Raw genomic sequence first — 19,395 nt, 5'->3', positions numbered from 1 at the left:
TACATAGAAAGAAAGCTGTTAATCAAATAGTTAACAATTAGCTAGCTGCACATGGGACCTTGCTTGAACATTTTCCCTGCTCTACCTCCTCTCCCTGTTGTGAGATACATTTCACTGTAAGACAATAGCCTTAGAACAAGTGTTTGATATCAGCCTTTACGTTTGAAATGCAATTCCTTCCTTTAAAAGGTTGTCATTGCTGTTTGATCACGGCGGATGAAAATAGATAGCTCTGACAAAGGCATTTGGGCTCTTTACCACAGAGGAATCGCTGAGGAGTGAGGAGGGGATGGGGCTGAGCCTGGGGCTGAGCCCAGCTCTAATTGCAGCTTCTCAGCACTGAGACTTCACCCTGAGCATCGCGGGATGCTCTGTCCTTGTCCTCTTCTTATTCTGCTTCTGGCACTTTGTTAGGAGAATAATGTTGCTGTCCCTGAAGCCTAATCCTACAGAGACAGATGTGCCAGCCTTTAAAAACTTCATTTCCAGGGGAAAGTGTGTCTGTGGGGCTGGTTTACGTGGCAAGGCTGCACAGCAAAGTGAAATGGAGACTGTCAGGTTCTAAGCACTCCTGGTTTTCCTTTCAAAGATGCGTGTGCAAGTGAGAAGATGATGTGGGAGCAGAGGCAGGCATCCCTGCTCCCCTTCCCCTGCTCTGCGTGAGCGCTGCTTCTCAGCCATGAGTAATTGCACGCAGTCATGGTTAGCATTCACGCTCTGCACCTTTCAGCTGGGGCTGCCCTCTGGCTTCTCTGCTTCTGTTAGCAGTAGTGTGGCATTCACAGCCACATTGATGCTATTCCAGATGAACTGTCTGCAGTTGGTTCGCCATCACACAGCACTACGCACAGGACGTGTTTTTGTGCTCTCAGGTCCTGCAGCGCATTGACTTCCCTCTCCTCCCTCCCCAACACCTCCCTTCTGTTTAACCCATGATCAGCAGCCTGGTTCTGCATCACCTGTCTGCACAGTTAACGTACTTCCAGATTTGTTCCTATTAATCACAGAGTCATTAAGGCTAGAGAGGACCACTAAGCTCATCTAGTCCAACCATCAGCCCATCACCACTGTGCCCACTGACCCTGTCACTCTGTGTCTGCCTGTTGGCCTTTGCCCACTGCAGACTTCGACATCTCTGCTGTCAATTCCTTGGACTCTGAGAGAGGTGAATGTTGAATGATCACCTGCTCTGTAATAAATTAGTGTGAAAAGGTAACTGGTGACATACATCAGCTTAAGCTGCTGCCTGCTAACGTTGCATGATGTGTATAAATAATGTATATTTTTGCAGTGGAAGTGCTTTGTCTTTCTAATGAACAGTTTGCTGATTGGAGAAGCAGATTTACACCCATACTGAAAGAGTTTTGTTTCACCTGGACTACTAGATCAGATTTGTGATCCTGTGGCTGCAAGCAGGTGTGCAGACAGTCATCCCCACTGTGCTGCAGTGCCTGTCAGGCAGCACCTCCCATGTGCTTCTGGACATTTTGTCTTGGTTGGGAGAAGGACAGGCACCCGGGGAAAGCACACTCAGCATCCCTATATTTTTAGTGTTATCCTAAAATCCTCTTGTTTTCCAGTATACAGTTTCACATAAAGGACATAGCTGTGGACAATTCAGGCTGTCTTGGGCAAACGTTGGCATCTTGAATTGCAGAATAAAACTTTTCTGTTCCAGTTCTCAGCAAATTGGCACTCACAAGAGAACCAATTAAGCCAAGGGCAGGCACCTAGTGAAGTCAGTGCGGGCGGCTTGTCCAGACCAGCCTGACATCTTCACGGTAAAATACATCTGTACTGTAAAACACAAGTTGTGCTTGCATATTATATCAGTGCGGGGCTGACCTGAGTGACCCGACGTGTGTGCTCTGGGATTTCTTACTCAGCAGAGGAGTCTGAATTCCTCACCATGACTGACGTTCAACCTGAGCGTACGGAAGTCGCTGCGGTTGTGTGTGCTTTCAGTTCTGATGCCAATATCTGTTGTTTCTTCTCCCTGCCAGCTGAAGACGTGGAGTGTGGACGAGCTGCAGAGGAGGCTGTCGGCGCTGGACCCCATGATGGAGCAGGAGATTGAGGAGATCCGCCAGAAGTACCAGTCCAAGCGGCAGCCCATCCTCGATGCCATCGAAGCCAAGAAGCGGCGGCAGCAGAACTTCTGAGCCACGGGTAGAATGTCCTTCCAGCCTCCAGCAATCAGCTCCTTGCTTCTATGACTACTAAACAGGTTGATTTCTATTGAAATACGCTAGCAAAATAGAGGGCAATACTTCTGCTCATTTATTTTTCCATAGCACCTTTGTGAACTCAGGAATGCCATTAAGTGGAGAATCCTTGTGGTGTGTTTTAATTTAGGCACATATTTAAAGCAGTATCCGAAGGAGTTCTGTTACTGTTTTTAGATGGATTATTTTTAAATCAGATGAGTGGATAGAAATAGACCAATGGAAGATGGCTCACTCTCTTTTCAACTGAACCTTTCCATACTCCGTTTTCTTTAAGTTAATATGAATTGTGTATTTAATGGCTGCATCTGTTGTGGGGTTGTTATTTTTTTTATTGTTTTTGTTGTTCTTTGTGAATGCACAGACTCTGTTTCAAGCTGATGACTGTATGGTTCTGCTGTTAAGGTACTGATAAGTTTTGATAAGTCGCTGAAGAGAGTAGATGAGAACACCTACAGACTGTCCCAGCTGTTTGGAAGACACTTAGATCTCATTTTTAAAAAGCCTGTAATAAGCCCCATGCCTTACACTTTGTGCTTTGATCGAGTGGGATTTCTTCAAGCACTTGGTTTTGTCCTTTGCTTATGTACATTAGGAATTAATGTGAGTAGATGAAGTGTGTTGTGCCTCCAGGAGAAGTTACATTCTGTAATTTAAAACCCACTTTGACTTAAGGCCAAAAGCCAATCGATGATCTGACCTAAAACAAAGCAGATTCTCCTTCGCCTGTCCCTTTGGAAATGTCCTTTTGCTGACAGCAGAGTGCTGGGAGGGCACGGTGTGTGAATGGGTGGAAGTTGGGTGAACCTCTCTCAGAATTTGGTACTTCTGCTGTGTCTGAGAGCTCTGAAAGGACTCTGCAGTTTGTGAAATATTTCATACGCTTCTTCATTTCAAATTTACCTCTTTAGGTGCTGGAATAAAAACTTCACAATACTTCACGTTTCTGCCAGGCTTAGCACATCAAAAAGTTAAACAGAAAGCAGACATTCGTTGGGTTATCAGAGATGTGCGTTGTTGGATGGAGTGGAGGCAAAGCTGATCCAGAGAGGCCAATGGCTGTTGTCCCAATAGCCAATGTCTGGGAAGAGATTCATTCTCTTCCAGTCCCTCTGGGTGCTCCTTTCTCATTAAATTTCCCAGCATGGGTCTGTGGCTGAAGATGCCCTGCATGTACAATCACTGAGGATGGTGCACTGAAGCAGCATGAGGTGAGCCCAGATCTGGGCACAGAGTGAGTGATGCCTCTGCACAGCTTTAGGTGTACCTAGCTTATGGTGAAATACTTGGACAGAACCACGTATTCCTACCAATTTGTTTTTGTTATGCTCTGATGGAGAGAAGAGTTTCCTTGCAATCCTCTGAAATAGGCCTTGGTACTTCCCGCAGGTAATCAAACTAAACAGCACTGTCTCCTGAATCAAATGCTGCTCATTCCATGCCTGGAAAGGCTCTTGTTCCCTGCTTGCAGCAGACTGCTGACTATTGTTAACAGGTATACTCCATTGCTGTGAAAGGAACCAAGCCATTTGTACCCCCCTGCAGATCTGGCTGCATCGGTTTGTCCCAGTGTGAGCAGCACTGTTCTGCCAAGCCTGCTTTGTACCTCTGGTGGGCACAGGGATGTGGCACGTGGCAAACGTGCACTGCTGGGTGTAATATCGGTCAGGCAGATCCTGCTGGGAGTAGTTTTACCTCTGCACTGTGTAGGTAACTTTCTGGTCATCGTAGGGCATTAGAAAACCTGAGTTTTAGGTGAAGCACCACATTGTGGTGTGTGCTTTTGGAATATGCAACCTGTGTCTGCTGTAACTGAATGTAAGCACTGTTGTGATGCTCTGCTTTGCTGGTGTGATTGTCTTAAAATACAGCAAATGAACCAAAATAAGTAAAACTGGCCCAGCTGCCTTTGAACCTTTCTTACAAGCTTGCGGTGGCTGAGGCTTGATGATATTTCTTGCACTTGGAGTTTATCCTTCACTGATTATCAAGTAGAGAGAAATTAATTCCCTTTTTGATCCCCTTGTAGAGCATTGTATCCTCTCAGTTCTCAGAGCCCCACCGACTAAGACCAAGGCTCACACCCTCCAGGAGAGCTGTTCTGACAAGGTTTTTAAGCAAAACAGTTGCTTAATTGTGAAGCTGCATTCAAGTGCTCCTTGGGCCCATCTGCATTGCTGAAAGCGTTCTGGACAAACGGTGATCTTTGTTTCTGAAACCCAGAGATGCTGATGATGTCAGTCACATGAGATTTAATAATGTGAAGTTTGTAGCTTTAACTTTTTTGTAACAAATTAGCAACACTGGCATAAAGTGCTGACTTGAAATGCTATTTTGTAAGGTCTGCCTGTTTGTATATACTAGTGTTGGGTCTTTAGTTTATATATGTATGAAATAGTAACTTTTATTGCATTCCTCTGAGTTTGATACAGGAAATTGTGTTTGATCTTTCTCAACATTTCTTGCCTTATTTGTTTAAAAGGGCAAATAAACTGTCCTTACGGAAAGCTTCGGTGTCCTGACTGTTATGTACACATGCACAGAGCTGGCAGGCAGTGACAGGAGGTGCTTTGGGACCGGGTGTGGGGCAATCCATCCCTTCCTGCACAGCAGGTGAGGCTCGAGTCGCACTCCTAATCCTGGCTGCACTCTCAGCTCGCTCGTTCAGAATGCTGACAGTGAGTGGGTGCTGCCTTCCACGGCGAACTGTTGGCTTTTACGTGGTTTCCCTGAGCAGTTACTAAATCTGTCCCAGAGGGATGACTAACTGAGGCAGAGACAGAATTCATTCAGGAGACAGCTTGTGTTAGCAATGCCGGAAGAAATAAAATAGATGTGAGCTTTTAAATGTTAGGAAGGAGTGTGGAATCCAACGGAAGGGAGGCTGCAGGCATTCCTAGTAGCTAGGAAAGCCCAGAGCACTTATGTGCTCTCAACAACATCACCATGAAACTGCAGAACACCTGCACGAAGGGAGGGCTGCACCCCAGGGGAGTCCTCACCTGCACTCCTTCCATGCCACGAGCAGTGCCCGTTCTGCAGAGATACGAACTGCATGTGGCTAACAGACAATGGCTGATGGATAGCCCTCATTTTGCCCTCTTTCCTTACGTCTGTGGGCCAGCAGAGCCCAAGAAGGAGCTCAGATAAATGCTCTCGGTGTTGGCTGACAGCCCTGACTTGAGAGCTGATGATTTCTCATTGCATTAATCACTCTAGCAAAATTTAATAGTCAGACCAGGAAACACCCATCAGCTATTTCCAGACTGAGAGTGACTTAATTACCCTTTAATTTAAGAGCCCAGGAAAGCAGCCAACTTCTTTAAAAACTTTAAAACAATTCAATCCCATCTATGAATCGCATCCTGCCCTTCTCCCTGCCAGCTCATTGCTGTTAACTTAATAGAGGCTGAGTCCCACCCAGAGCTGTTGCAGCAGCAGGGACATCCCTTGTGCTGTGGTGGGGGGTCTCCTGTCCCCGAGGTCCCGACCCTTAAGATCTCCTGGTTTTCCCATACCCAGCACAGAGCATGGTCAGGGCAACCATGGCTGTGGCAGCTGGCAAAGGGAAAAAAGTTTGAAACAAGTAATGAAGTTTGTTTTTCCCTAAGCAGCATTGTCCAATTCTCGGCTGTGTGGAATAGCTTAATAAGGTCACTCCTTAGTCACCATCCCCTGGAGGTAACTCAGTCTCTCCTTCATCAATCACTTTTTGAGTGTGGAGGGCGATTTATGTGGAAATAACCTGATACAGCATTTAATTGATTTACCCACTGTGCCAAATGAGAGCGCAGACGCTCTCGGGAAAACTGCTGCCCAGGGACGTGTGGTCCCTTCACTCTGATGGGCAGTGGTGGAGCTGCAGTGACACAGAGAACCAGCTTCCCAAGTGGGTCACTTCCATCTTTAATAAAATACACCGTATGCATCCCATGCATAGATAGAAAATTAATTTACATGCTCTTCTAATGATTTGCATAATGCTTTTTTAGTTAGTACATGTCATTCAGTCTTCCTATTTTAATACATTTTGCTACTGGAATATTTATGGAGAGAAGAGGAAACTCCTTCCTTTGTTCAAGTAACAGTGGAGTGGGAGCTGGACTGGGGCAGATAGTGCTGGAAGACACGGATGTGAACACCAACACCCTGCTCCCACCCATGCAGAGGGGCTGCATCTGCACCAACTCCATCTTCTCTTCCCCGAGATCGGCAGTCCCTGTGGCAGAGCCGTCCCCACCCACCGCCGTGCCCTGAAAGCCGTCTGCGTGGCTCTGGGTCGGTTGGGTGGCTGCAGGGCGCACATTGCTGAGGGAATTGACGCTGTGCTGAGATGTGCGCAGCCAGGTGGGGAGCCAGGTGGGATGGGGGTGCCCCGGTGCCTGGCTGTGAGGGGTCAGGCAGAAGCTGGTGAGGAGCAGCACAAGGTTCACTCTGCGGGAACCTGCAGGGGGTCGCAGCAAGGCTGCTCCCTCCTGCAGAGAGGGGCTGCAGCCCCAGCTCCTCCTGCACCAGCAGTCAGGAGCACACAGACACTGCAGAGGCAGCTGCTCTGTGTCCAGCAGTGTCCCACGTGTCCCGGCAGCCCTCGGCAGGCTGTACTGCATGGGCTGGGTGTCAGCGTCGGCAGCAGCCGCTCCTCTGGAGGGAATGCGGGAGCCCCACGGACAGGGATGGGGACACCTGCAATGCAAGGAGGGCCGTGGCCAGCCAGTCCTGCTGCAGAGTGGGTCCCACGCCAGGCACCACCGTTCCTCCTGGGCTCATTCTGCACCGACCCGGACCCCCTGTCCTTTGCATGGGATCAGGGAGCGGGGAGGGCACCAGGTGTGAGACTGCGGCGGTCGGGGCTGCCCCTGCCCAGGGAGCTCTCGCTCAGCACCTCTGAGTCCTGCTCGCTCTCCATCTCCTCGGGCTTCTTCTTCTCACTGTTCCTCACAGCGGCCTCCAATGCCTTCTGCTTGCGGTAGAAGTGGGAGAACTTGTTGAAGATGATGGTGATGGGCAGTGCCACAACCAGGATGCCGCCCAGGATGCAGCCCGAGGCGGCCAGCTTCCCCGCCACGGTGACGGGCACCACGTCTCCATACCCCACCGTGGTCATGCTGACTGTGCCCCACCACCAGCATGCCGGGATGGTGTCAAAGCCAACATCCTCCTCCTTCTCTGCGGTGTAGGCTATGCCGGAGAAGACAGACACCCCCACAGCCAGGTAGAGCAGCAGAATCCCCACCTCCCTGTAGCTGTGCTGGAAGGCAAAGCAGAATACAGTGAGTGAAGATGAACGCACGCAGGGCATTGAGATCTGCCACTCTGCGGTCCCAAACCCTGTATGTAGCATCACCCAGCACCTGCCTGCCTGTAGGCAAGAAAGGTGCATCCCTGCAGGGTTGAACGTCCCCTGGGCTGGGCCCAGGACCCATTCCCATAGGGCCCTGGGGAACATCTGAGCTTGCAGATGGGGACCCAGGGTGGTGGCAGGGGGACGTAGGAGTGCTCAGGGTGGGATCCAGAGGCAGCACACATGTTTGAGCCCAGGAATGTGGGGAGTGAAGCTGGAACAGGGCTGGGGACAGAGCAGGAACGCTGCAGTTTGCTCCCTTTCTGGGTGTCACAAGTGGATTTCTTGGCTCTTTTTGCCTGCTTATCTGCTGACTTGCTCTTCATCCTTTAGGGAAAAGGAATCAGAGTTCTAAAGGTATGTTATTTGCAAAAGCCCCACAGCAGCTCTGGGGCTGCTCCCAGGGAAGGACAAAGAGCACCAAGCTTCACAGATGTGTCAGGTTGCCAAGAAATATGCTCTGGGCTGGAGCTCAGCAGCATGTCTGCAGGTCCCAGCCAAATAACTGCATGCATCTTTAAAGAGCATCAGTTACGGCCCTGGGATATGTTGGAGGACAGAGGTAAGGGGAAGGCAGGCTACAGTCCCCTGCTGCATGCGCATGGTGCAGCAGAAGAACAATGAAGCAAAGAGCCTGGATTGAAGCCAGCCAAAGGTACCAGCATGGTGACCAAGCCCATAGTGATCCCTATCCCACCTAGGTGACGCAGATCCCCTCTGAGATGTGCAGCTCCAGCTCTGCCACCTTCATGTCCAGGCCACCAAAGGGGCAGATGACAACCCACGTGGTTCCCCGGAGCCCAGACTGCCCAGTGCCAGTGGCACCAACCCTGCACCTGGTGCACAGCAGAGAGGGGGATGGGGATGGCTCCTGTCAAATTCAATAGACCCTGGATCGAACCCCAGGTGGTCCGAAGACCTCTCAGAGCTTATGATGCACAAATGGCAGCAATCCCTCTGCCGGCACTTTGGTGGCAGCGAACAGCTCCTCGCCGTGCCAGAGCCATCGCTCCCTGGCTGTGAGCAGGCTTTGTTCCTCTGCTGCTGCTTTATGCAGTAAGAACTAAATTATGATTAACACCATGTTGTCATTTTCGTGCCCGGTGAGTCCCAGCACCAAGCTGCTGCATCAGCTCTGTCTGTGTCCACCCTGGCTGCAGCTGACTCGGGGTCCCTGAGAAGTGGCATTCCACCTCATTACTGTGGGGTTGGTGGGCAGAGCCGAGCACTGCTGCTCCTGCACCTCGGTGACATGCAGGTGGGCTGGGCAGCCCTGCTGCAGCCTCATTGCACTTATGTGGAGTGCAGAGAGGGCTCAGCCCTTCCCACGTGCAATTTTATTTAAATTCTATAATCAGTTTTATGTGTGGTTACCACTTGCTAATTGCTCTTCCAAGGTGAGTTGTCAGAAACAAATATGCTGCAGGCATCTGCATTGCAAGCAATGCTCCCAGGACCTCATTCTCCTCCGTAGCCCTATTCAGGGGCTGCTTCTCGCCATGGCTCCAGCCCTTGCTCCCATACCTGCCAGTGGTAGGATGCCCTGTGCCAGCGGTGCCCCATTGTGAGTCCCAGCTGGCTCTGTGCTCTCTGTGCACAACTCAAACCTCTGCTGCTCTGCTTGGCCATCTTCAAGGGCTGGCTTTGGGGTTTGTCTTAGAGTGGTCACCAAGAAGGAGAGAAAATTAAAGTCTGGGTTTAATTGGCATCTGTGTTTAGCTGGAGTTCCTCTGTGAGTGCAGGGAGGGAAGGGGGCAGTTTCACCCTCCGTTGGTACATCAGCTCAGAGGGGATGGATGAGGGAGGAGCAGTGGGGACAGCCGAGACCAGACAGGGTGGCTGAGTTGCAGTGATGGAAGTCAGGGTCACAGTGACAGGTGGTCAGGGGCTCAGTGCCTTCGTGCTTCATCTCTTATCAAAACAAGAGGGAGTGACATGGGAGATGAGGACCCTGTCTCGCCAGAACCTGCATGAGTGCTGCCTTCCAGCGTGCCAGCACCCTGCTCCTACATTGGCCCTCTGCAAGGCTTTGTGTAGAAAGAGGATTCACTCACAGATGGGAGATGGGCAGCTTACCTTCAGGGTGGCCCCCAGCGACCGCAGCCCGGTGGAGTGCCGCGCCAGCTTCAGCACGCGGAAGATGCGCATCAGCCGGAAGACCTGCACCACTTTGCCCAGGTTGCCCAGCTCCGAGTCGCTGCCCGCCGTCACGTCCACCAGCAGCGTGAAGTAGAAGGGCAGCACCGAGACGATGTCGATGAGGTTGAGCGGGTGCTTGAAGAACTTCTTGGGGTTGGGGGAGAGCAGGAGGCGGGAGGACACCTCGAAGGTGAACCAGGAGATGCAGAAGTACTCCAGTTTGTGCAGGACGGGCTCGTCGAGCACGGCGCCGCTCTCGTCCACCCGCTGGTACTCGGGCATGCTGTGGATGCACATGGTGGCGATGGACACCAGCACCACGCTGATGGACACAAAACTGAACAGCTTGCTGGGGATGGAGTAGCCGGGGTTCTCCATGGTGAGCCAGAGCCGCTTGCGCGCCGTGCCGCAGCGCAGCGTGCTGTAGCGCAGCAGCTCGTGGTTGATGTCTGAGATCTCATCGGGCGACGTGTCCACGCTGCTCACCTCGCTCTCCTCATCCCAGGTGTGGTGCCGGCCCTCCAGCTTGCGCTCGTGGTAGCGGTAGCTGCAGCACGAGTCCAGGAAGAACTCGTTGATGCCCCAGTACTCGATCTCCTGGCAGAAGGAGAAGACGCACAGCTCGTCCATCACGTGCAGCTTGCCCGTCTGGTAGAAGTGCAGCACGTAGAGGAAGAAGCCGGGGTTGCGGTCGAAGTAGAACTCCCGTGCGCTCACATCGTAGTCATCGCAGAGCTGCAGGATGGACTCCTCCGAGTCACAGGACAGCAGGCGGCCCAGGCGCGTGTCGGGGAACTTGGAGAGAGCGCTGGGGCTCAGCCGCCGCCGCAGCCCTCCCACGTTGATGTTGATAAGGTCCTCCTCGAAGGCGGCACCCCAGTACGTTAAGGTCTTGTTGACCATGATCGGCAGAGCGGGAACTCCTCCACCTGCAGGGGAGATGCAGAGGGGCTGGGATGGGGGGGTGCGGGCAATGGGGAATGGGACGTGGCTCTGGGCTTCGTTCTTTGGTGCTGCTGGGGGAAATGAGTGGGGAATTTCCACGGCAGAAGTGCCAACACAACGCACCTGCCTGCTGTGTTTGTACGTGTCTGTCCTGCCGTGTGAAATATTACCATTTATTTTTATACTGCTGAAACATAACAGAGACGTGACTCAGAATCACTGATGGCCCTGAAATAAGAACCTGTATGTCGGGAGGGATCAAAACGTGAAGTTCTGATTTCAGTGTTCTGACATTTTGCAGGTTTCGGGGAGCCCTGCTTTTTTGCACAGCAGCAATGCCATTTGCCACCAAGAAGCAGATCTAGCTCCCAATGGAGAGCAGCATCCCCAGTATACCCTGAAGTACATTTACCCATCCTGACCTGAGGTTTAAATCAAGAAGGTAAATGCTGCTTGCCATCCAAGTCACCTTGAGAACAGATGCTGCTCACCTTGTGTGCCCAAGTGATGATGTTTGCAGGGCCATGCTGGAACTGGCAGGGTGCAGCCCCACAGACTGGCACCGGGTTTGCTCTCAGCCTCCACAACCACATTTCCCTCCATACATCTGCTGTTTTGGGCAGCCTGTGGGGGCTCCTCTGTGATTGAACGTGGAGCTCAGAGCAGAGCAGGTGAGAGGAGGTAGCAGAGCCCTGAAGAATGGCCCCCGGTGGGGTGGGATGGGGCTGAGCGCAGCTGAGGGTGCAGCATGAGGTTCTCCAGTGGAGATTCTCCTTTCCAATGTTTGTTTCTGCACAGAGCAAATGATTTCTGCCCACGTCTCGCTTTCATCTAGGAATCTAAGGCAGCAATTAGGAGTTCTCTGACTTAGTGGTGAGGAGCTGAGCTCAGGGCTGGGTTTGGACCCAGCGCTGCGTGATCTCCCTGTTGGATCACTGACACCTCATGGTGTCTGCAGGGCTCTCTGCTGCAAAAGGATGGGGAAGGTCGGGTGTGTTTCTTTGCAAAGGCACAACGGGCAGAGAATACAAATGTGTCTGTCTGGAGTAATGTGAATTTGCAAATTTCCCTTTTAGTTACGCTGCCGTCTCCATAAATGATGGAACAGATTAAGCCAGTCTCTTCCTGTTACATTTGGAAATACACTGTAAGCTGTTTTAAGGAGCAACTATTGGAATTGCCTGAGCCCAGCATGAATTGGGGCATTCACTTGAATATGTACCTTGTGGAGAAAAAATATCTCTAATACATGCATTTATGACTGCAAAAATTAAGTATAAAAGCAGATTGAGCCTATCTATGAGAAATGCTGGAAGAGTTTCCCTTGACAACATGTTTTTTGTTGTTTTTTTTTTTCCTTTTTCTGAAGGGCTTTCCAGTGGAAGTTATGTATATGTATTCCAACTGGCAGAGGGGACCCAGGGGGGTGGGAAGGGAGATGCTCATAGATTTGCAAGGGGGGATGTGGTGAGTGCAGGGAGTACTGCACGAGGGGGTTTTCCAAACAGGTACAATGGATTTAGATTAACAGTCCAAATAAAAAGCCCTGTACTCACCACTCAGCACGGCTTCCCAGCGGCGTGTCTCAGAGGAGCCATTGGGAACACAGAGTGGAGAAAAACCTTCAGCCCCAGCTGCAGCCCAGCCCTATGCACCCCTTCACCCCAGGTGTGCTGGGAGTGAGGTGCCCATGGGGCAGGGCTGGGGGCACTGTGGGGCTGAGATCTTGTCCTCAGCACCGGGGGCAGCTTGGGCAACATTGGGGAGGCACTGCTTTACCCATCATGCAGAAGTGCCCCATACCTGTCACTGAGCATCCCTGTGCCCGCCGAGCAGAGGATGCTCAGCAGCACGCCTGTCCTTGGGCGGTTTGCCTGGGGGACACGGGGAGGGGAGAGCATGGAAGGGGTTTTCCCACGGCTGGGAAACACAAAGAGTGAGCTCCTGCTGCACGTTGAGAAGCCACCGAAGTGCCCAGGGCTGGGAGGCAGATGGCAGGGGGATTCCCTGCCTTCTCTGGGGTGGGGGTTACCAATCGCTCCGGTGTCTGCTCAGAGCTGGCAGCCCGGCGCTGCTGCAGATGATGATGATGAACCTCCGCTCCCAGGTTTTGGGCAGCAGGCGCACAGATCTGGGATGTGGAATCTGGGCCCCTGAGCTTCCTGGGGGGAGGGAAGTGAAGGGAAAGCCCTTCGGTGTGAGGGGCTCCCCTACCGCCGCCTGCGGAGGGACAAGGAGAGGTATTCCCGATCTCCGGCTCCCAGCAGCATCCCAGAATGAGGACGCCGGCACAGCCCGCTCACCCGCCGCTCCCTTCCCCGCTCACCCCGGGATGCCGGAGCCCCGGCGTGCCGCTCCCCGCAGCTCCCCGGGATGCTGCTGCCCGGTCCCCGCTGCTCCCTGCATTGCCGGTCTCCCGCTCCCCGCGATGCCGCACCCGCAGCCGAAGCCCGGCCCGGCTCCGCTCTCACCTGCCCTCGGTGCCGCCCCCGCCGCAACGTGCGCGCCCGGCGCGGAGCCCTGAGGAGCCCTGAGGGGCCGGCGGCAGCTCCGCGGGGCCGGGGGGGCCGCCCCGCCGCCCCCCGTCCTTCCCCTACAGCGGGGTGCCGCCCTCCGGCCCCGCCCGCCCGAACTGCTATGCTCCGAGCGGGGGAAAAGATGGAGGGGGGCTCTGGGGAATTCCCCTCCTGCACCCCTGGGAAAGCTGGAGACGGGCGTGAGCTGGTTCTGCACGCCGAGGGGAACCCGATTTTTGGCAGAGCTGGGTTGCTAATTGGAACAGCTCCGGAGTGAGCGGGCAGTTTCTCCCGTGACGGATGCACAGGGACAGGGACAGGGCTGGCAGCGGGACAGAATGGGAGCCGTGGCCAAGGATAGGTACCCCATCCCATGTCCTTACCTGCTCAAAGTGCCCAGAGCAGGCTGTTCAGGTGGGCAGAGACCCCCAAATCAGCGTGCCCCTCCGCGCCTTGCGGGCGTTGTGCCTCGGCCCTCCTGGGATCCCATCACACCATCCGGCTCCATCCTCCTCCTTGCCACGAGGCTCGTGTGGGGCACCAGGGCAGCCCTCCAGGGCTGAGCCACCCCGGGTGCTGGGCTCCCCGCTGTCTCCGTGTCGGAGGTGGGCAAATGGGGTGAGCCCCGGGCATGGCACACGCTGCACTCAGATCACTGGGCCACCTGTGGGCACTCCGGCGCAGCAGGGCGAGCACCCGAACTGCCCCAGGAGCCAGCTGGCAGGGCGGGGAGATGGCAGGGCGATGAGCTGAGCCCTCGGCCGGGCGCTGGTTGGGGCCGCGTGGCCACACGGCGATGTCTCATCGCAGCCGTGTTGGAGCAGCACAAGGCGAAGCTTCACGCCGCGTCCATCCTTTCAGCTTGCAGCACCCTGCAGGCCTTCAGCTCTCTCTGGGTGTGCACGGAGCCGTGCAGGATCTGCTTTGTGGGGAGAGCATCCTTCCCCTCGCCGTGTGCCCGCCTCCCGTGGCCGTGCCAGCGCCGTCCCTGCGCCAGGCAGCGCTGCGGGGCCGTCAGCGGGCTGCCATGTGCGTGATGTGTCAGGCTGTGTGCGCCCAGCGCTTGTTTACATGGGAAGGAGGCGATGGAGGGAGGGAGGGGGGAAGAGGAGACTTTGAGGGAGGCCTGGAAAAAAAAAAAAAATCGGAAAAAATACCCAAGTGACGGAAATGTCTCTGTTCTGTGACACGAAGCAAGAAGCGTTCATTTTGATGGCAATTAGGGATGGCTGAGCTGCTGAGATGAACGCCGCCACTGGCTGCTTGCATGCTGCTCCCTGCCTGGCTGCAGGGAGATACTGTGGGATGATGCTGTGGGGTGATGCTGTGGGATCTGTGGAGCACCATTCCCATGCATCTGCTCTGTTACCAGGGGGAATTGGTTTTCCTGGGAGAGAGGCTTCCCCCACTGCCTTGGGGAAGCTGTGGGCTCACCATGGGACGTGCTCAGCGCACACTCTGGGCAGCCTACACATACTGCCAGTGCTCCTCCACAGCCCCATTTGTGCAGTGCCACTGGGCAGACCCAGACCTGTGTCCCTGTATGGCTGTGCCAGCAGCAGGGAAAAGGCATTGAGCAGCCCTGCGTGCTCCCTCACTCTGCTCCCAGCCTGGGACTGCTCACCTCCCAACCTCTCCTGGGTTGGTGCTGGCATCGCTGCCATCCCTCCAGCTTTGCTGCAGCACGAGTGGCACCCAGGTGCATTGTCCTCCATTGCACAAACCCTGCTGCAGAAGGACCGGTTCTCCCATCAGCCAGCTCCAACCTCCCGCTAACACCCAGAAGCTGGGTTGGGATGGAAGGACTCCCATTTCCAGGCTGTTCACCAGCATGGGGCCGTGCTCACAGCACTATCAGTGCGACCACGCCATGGGATGCAGCTCCCATGGCCCCAGCGACCAGCATAGCTCCTGAGCTAACTCACAGTGATGTGAGCAGGGAAACGTGAAGAAATCAGGTCAGCTGGAAACGCCATCCCCTCCTTCACGTCTCCCCTCCTGCCTCTCTCAAAGGTGGCCCTCCTCCCACTGCTGCCGGGGGGTTTGTCGATAACCATTTGGCGATGCTCCACGCGGGGCCAAGGGACGCAGCCACGTGCCACGCTCTGTGCTGCACAGTGAGTGGAGCCAGCAGCCATCTCCGTGCTGCAGTGACTCATCCCGTGTCAGCTCTGCTCCTTTCTTCCTCCTGCTCTTTTTTTTTGTTGTTGTTATTTAATAGCTGACGTAGCAAGAAATTAAAATGTAGGGGGGAAATATAAATGGGTATAGTGTGTTTGCAGAGCTGCTTTAATTAAAAGGGATTTACTGTCTTCAACACATCTAGAGGATGCTCACCACCTCCAATCTCACCTCCCAGCATCTCTGCACTGGGTGCTGCACCCAGGACACATCCCTGCACTGTGCTGCTCCATCTCTTGCTTCCATCACCATCACCACACCGAGGGCAGCCCTCACTTGTTGCTTGTCTTTCACAGCCCAGGGACTGCGTTCACCACCAGATCCAGGCACAAAGAGGTGATGCATCTCCCTGATTTCCAGAGGTCTGGAGTGACGGTAGAAGCGTTGTGACCCAGGATGATCCCTGCTGCTGCAGCGTGGCACCCATGCCTCTCACTCTGCAGCTGGAAGGAGCTTCCAGATGACATTTCAGAAGAACCATTCCTCCACTTTCAGAGGCTGCACCAAGCCAGGAGATGGCTCCGTATGCCCTGAGCTGGCTGTGCTCACTGCATCTCTGGGGCTGCTCCTGGCCACTGTGCCAGCTGCCCACGCTCATTAGCAACGTGAGTTGCAGCAGCTCCCAAAGCAGAAAGGTACCAGCGGACATCGGCCCACTGCCTGCGTTTGGTGTCTGCCCATTTGGGCTCTGTGTGTGTTGGGACCATGCTCTGCTTTCATCCTGATGGACGTGGAGCCTTGCCTCATGAATCATGCATGAAGCCGTATTTAGTGTAATGATTTCTGACATCCAGAGCCTGGGCACTGCGGTTCAGGACCGCAGAGAACTCCAGAAATAAGGAGGTGACGTCCATCCCATCCGGAGTGGGAGAACTCAGAGTGATGGAGGTGAGTGGAGCAGCTGCTCCTTCTTCAGAGGGAATCGCAGGTTGCTCCCTAATTAGCCAAATGTGCAAAAGCTAAATATTGACAGAGCTTTGTGGTTTCCTGTGTCTCGCAATCACATTGCATGCCATTAACCTACATAACCGTCAGGGGAAGGAGCAGCTGCGTGTGCCTTGGCACAGGCAGGGTTGTGGGAATCCCTGTGCTGGTGCTGACAGGAGCTGTGCTCTACTATGGGGGTCCTCCTCACCCTCCCTCGGTGGGCAGCGCTGCCCACAGACCTGCTTCAGCATTGGGCTCATCCCTTCCTGAACCTCAAATGGGGCACTCATTTTGTGGGGGGCAGCGCAAGGAGGGGTGCACGCACGGGTCAGCCTTCAGCAGAGAGGATGATTTATTTCTCTGCAGAGCTGTATTTATTATATGCAGGGACTGGGGTGGCATTGATTCATTCTTGCCCATCCCCAGTTGCGCTCCACACATAGCAGAGAGTTCTCTCAGCCCAGGGATTTCCCTCATTGGGTTCCACGCGGCAGCTGCATCCTGCTGGGACTATGGCTGGTTAAACCCCCTCCCCTCGCAAAGTTGTTCCTATCAAATGGGTCAGAATCACTCTTTGGAAAGGACTCATGTAACTGCAGAGCACCAACCTGCTCTGTATTCAGACCCCAATCAGAGGTCCCACAGCTGTGAGTCCCACACAGTGCTCCTCAGCCCCTCCTCAGGCCACCATCACCATCTGCTGCTGCCCAGCTGGGTGGCAGTGGTGACAAAGGCTGGAGGAAGGGCCTTGCAGACACCCACACCAAGGCCTGCAGGTCCCAGAGGGCAGCTTGCAGGGGAATGAAGCACTCCTGTGCTGTCACCTTTCCTCTGTCCCTGCAGGATGGGCAGCTGGAGGCACCCCACGCCTGGAGCACTGCGCTTAATCAAACTAATTAGCGATTTAATCTTGTTAACAAACCAGGATAATTGCAGCGTTATCAAATTAGCCAGCTGTATGGAAATGCCTGCTTAATAGCTGATAATAGCTGGTGCTGCTGGAGGAGGGGAGCTGGGATCTGTGACTAATGGGACATGCCATCACGTGTGCCATCACGCTGGCCTGTCTGTGTCACTGTGCCAGCCTGGGTGCAGCACTGGGGCTCTATGCTGTGCCCCATAGCGTGCAGGACACGGTGCTTCCCACCCCATGGGTACATTTGGTGCAAGGGGCCGTCTTCATGGGAGGACTCAGTTCTGGGGGTGAGTGATGATCTATTTCCCACCTGAGTCTGGTTGGTGAGCTCATTGTCTGGTGTTTGTATCCTCCACCAGCACAATGCAGTGTGGGGGTGCCCCTGCCATTTGCTGGGTGCTGCACCCCCATCCCGTAGCACTGGTCTCACACCCCATCCCACAGCTCTGATGCACCTGGGGATGTGCACTGGGATGGGCCGTGAGAAGCAGGGAGGGGAAGAAGAGAACTGCACACCGGTGCTCCTGGGACAAGCTTTTATTTGTTGTAACAGCAGCGGGGAATGAAGGAAGAGGGTGAGAAGATGGTATACAGCAGTAGAGAAGATCTTGGAGTGTGAGCAAGAAGCTGTCCCTGTCCCCTGCGGGCTGGCGGTCCTTCTGCAGGTGCATGGGGCGGGAGGTGGCACGGGGACACAGGCACCCTCTGGTTGTGCTGGGCGCAGTAGCTCACACTGGGGAAAGGGAGAGAGAGCAAAGAGATAACGCTGGCTTACCCCAACAGCCCGAGCTCCCTGCCCAGAGCCACGGCCACCGCAGCCCCAGCACGCCGAGGTGGTCGTGGAGGTGACGGTACCGTAGGACAGGGAGATGCGTGAGATGCATCGCCGCCCACAGAAGGTTTTGCAGCACTTCTTGCCACGCGGGCACTGCCAGTCGCTGTAGCAGTCGTTCCTGGGGTTGACCATAGCGCAGGTGATGTGGACCTCAGGGCAGGACCAGGCAGTGCCTGCAGGAGCACAGGGAGGTTTGCTGCAGCTGAAAGACCCCCGGGAGGGCTCCAAGGGGACTTTTTCCCAGTTGATGCAGGTGCTACCCACTCCTCTTTAAGCACAAGGAGGAGCTGCTCTTTTGCAGCAACCCCTGCAGCAAAGCAGGGATGGCTTGCTGCTGCAATCAGTCTCCTGCCCCTGGGTATCGTACCTGATGGGAGCTCAGCCCAGAGGATGAGCATCCCCACGAGCAAGAGGGCAGGCACGGTCTTCATGCTGCTGCTTCTCCTGAGAGGTGCGAGCGTATCTTGCTGGGGGACAGCGGCATTTAAGTGCTTGGGGACAGGATGGGGTGGAGGGGAAGCTGGGAGGGTGTGTTTGTGCCTTTTTTCTCTGCTGTTGCGTTTTCTGGAAGCCTTTTGCATAAGACAAACATTGATTGTTCAATTGCTCAAAAAGCGAAGTTGCTGCATTGCACAACTGTGCTGTGCGGCTGCACCTGAGGGGGGGTTGGGGGAACAGCCCCTGAGCAGCCCCTGGGCAGTGGTGGGGTGCCCTGCTGCACTCACACCATTCTCCAGGTTAAGACATGATGGTGACCTGCTGTGCTCTCTCTGGGGCTTTGCTGGGGACAGACAATATCTCTCCTTCGTGAGGAGGTTGCACCCTTGCTCCAAGCAGAGCTGTTTTTTTCTTTGGGTGCTCTTGGGCAATGGGAAATTGACTCTGGTAGGAAATGGAGTAATGTCCCCCTTACCTTGTGCAATGGTTCCCAAAGCTTTTCCTTGGGATTCTTGCTGTGCGCAGAGCCCAGCTGTGCTGGAAGTGGGCACAGGGAATAGTCAGAGGGGTGCCCCTCCCCTTCCCTTCCCCCCATAGCCAAGCACACAGCCAGCTGTGTTCCCACAAACGCAGCCTGGGGCAGCCCTGGGTTTTGCAATGCTCTGGGCAAAGCCCAGGAAAAGGAGGGCACTGTCCCCCTGTGCCCCCCGCCCCGCCTTCACCCTGTGGGTGCCTCATTGCGCCCTTTTCCCACTCCGACTTCCCATTTATTGTATCTCCATGTGCCACAGAGACTGGTCTTGAACTGTCTGGGTATCTGTTAATTATTACCCGCTTCCCCTAATGACTCTGTGGTTACATTCAGCTCTTTGTAAAGTCATTTGTTAAACAAGCGAGAAGGAGTCAGCCAACCCAAACAGGCGTTCTGGGAC

General features: G+C 54.2%; 3 protein-coding genes across 5 annotated transcripts in view; 1 reads left to right on the top strand and 2 right to left on the bottom strand.

The window, feature by feature from the left end:
* STK4 (serine/threonine kinase 4) overlaps positions 1-4,732 on the top strand; it is a 38,835-nt gene extending 34,103 nt beyond the window's left edge. For all 3 annotated transcript variants that reach the window (XM_085241337.1, XM_085241338.1, XM_010722311.4), the window contains one exon: positions 2,004-4,732. In XM_085241337.1, coding sequence (XP_085097463.1) covers positions 2,004-2,162 — 159 coding nt within the window. In that variant the 3' untranslated portion in view covers positions 2,163-4,732. The remainder of the gene's footprint in view (positions 1-2,003) is intronic.
* A 2,253-nt stretch (positions 4,733-6,985) lies between these two features.
* Positions 6,986-10,638, bottom strand: KCNS1 (potassium voltage-gated channel modifier subfamily S member 1). The gene is made up of 2 exons (XM_010722308.3): positions 9,643-10,638; positions 6,986-7,473 (listed from the first exon to the last, which is right to left on the bottom strand). Exons 1-2 carry the CDS (start codon positions 10,606-10,608, stop codon positions 7,030-7,032), a joined length of 1,410 nt encoding a protein of 469 aa, XP_010720610.2. The 5' UTR covers positions 10,609-10,638; the 3' UTR covers positions 6,986-7,029.
* Positions 10,639-17,712: 7,074 nt separating this feature from the next.
* On the bottom strand, positions 17,713-18,547 carry LOC104913989 (caltrin-like protein 2). Its single transcript, XM_085241757.1, has 3 exons — positions 18,393-18,547; positions 18,046-18,198; positions 17,713-17,923 (listed from the first exon to the last, which is right to left on the bottom strand). The coding sequence occupies exons 1-3, from the start codon at positions 18,454-18,456 to the stop codon at positions 17,919-17,921; spliced, it is 222 nt and encodes a 73-aa protein (XP_085097883.1). The 5' UTR covers positions 18,457-18,547; the 3' UTR covers positions 17,713-17,918.
* Positions 18,548-19,395: the final 848 nt, after the last annotated feature.

This window comes from Meleagris gallopavo, chromosome 22 (genome assembly GCF_905368555.1).
Source record: "Meleagris gallopavo chromosome 22, MGAL_WU_HG_1.1, whole genome shotgun sequence".
Taxonomy (NCBI): domain Eukaryota; kingdom Metazoa; phylum Chordata; class Aves; order Galliformes; family Phasianidae; genus Meleagris; species Meleagris gallopavo.
This window is presented reverse-complemented; position numbering and strand designations above follow the sequence as displayed.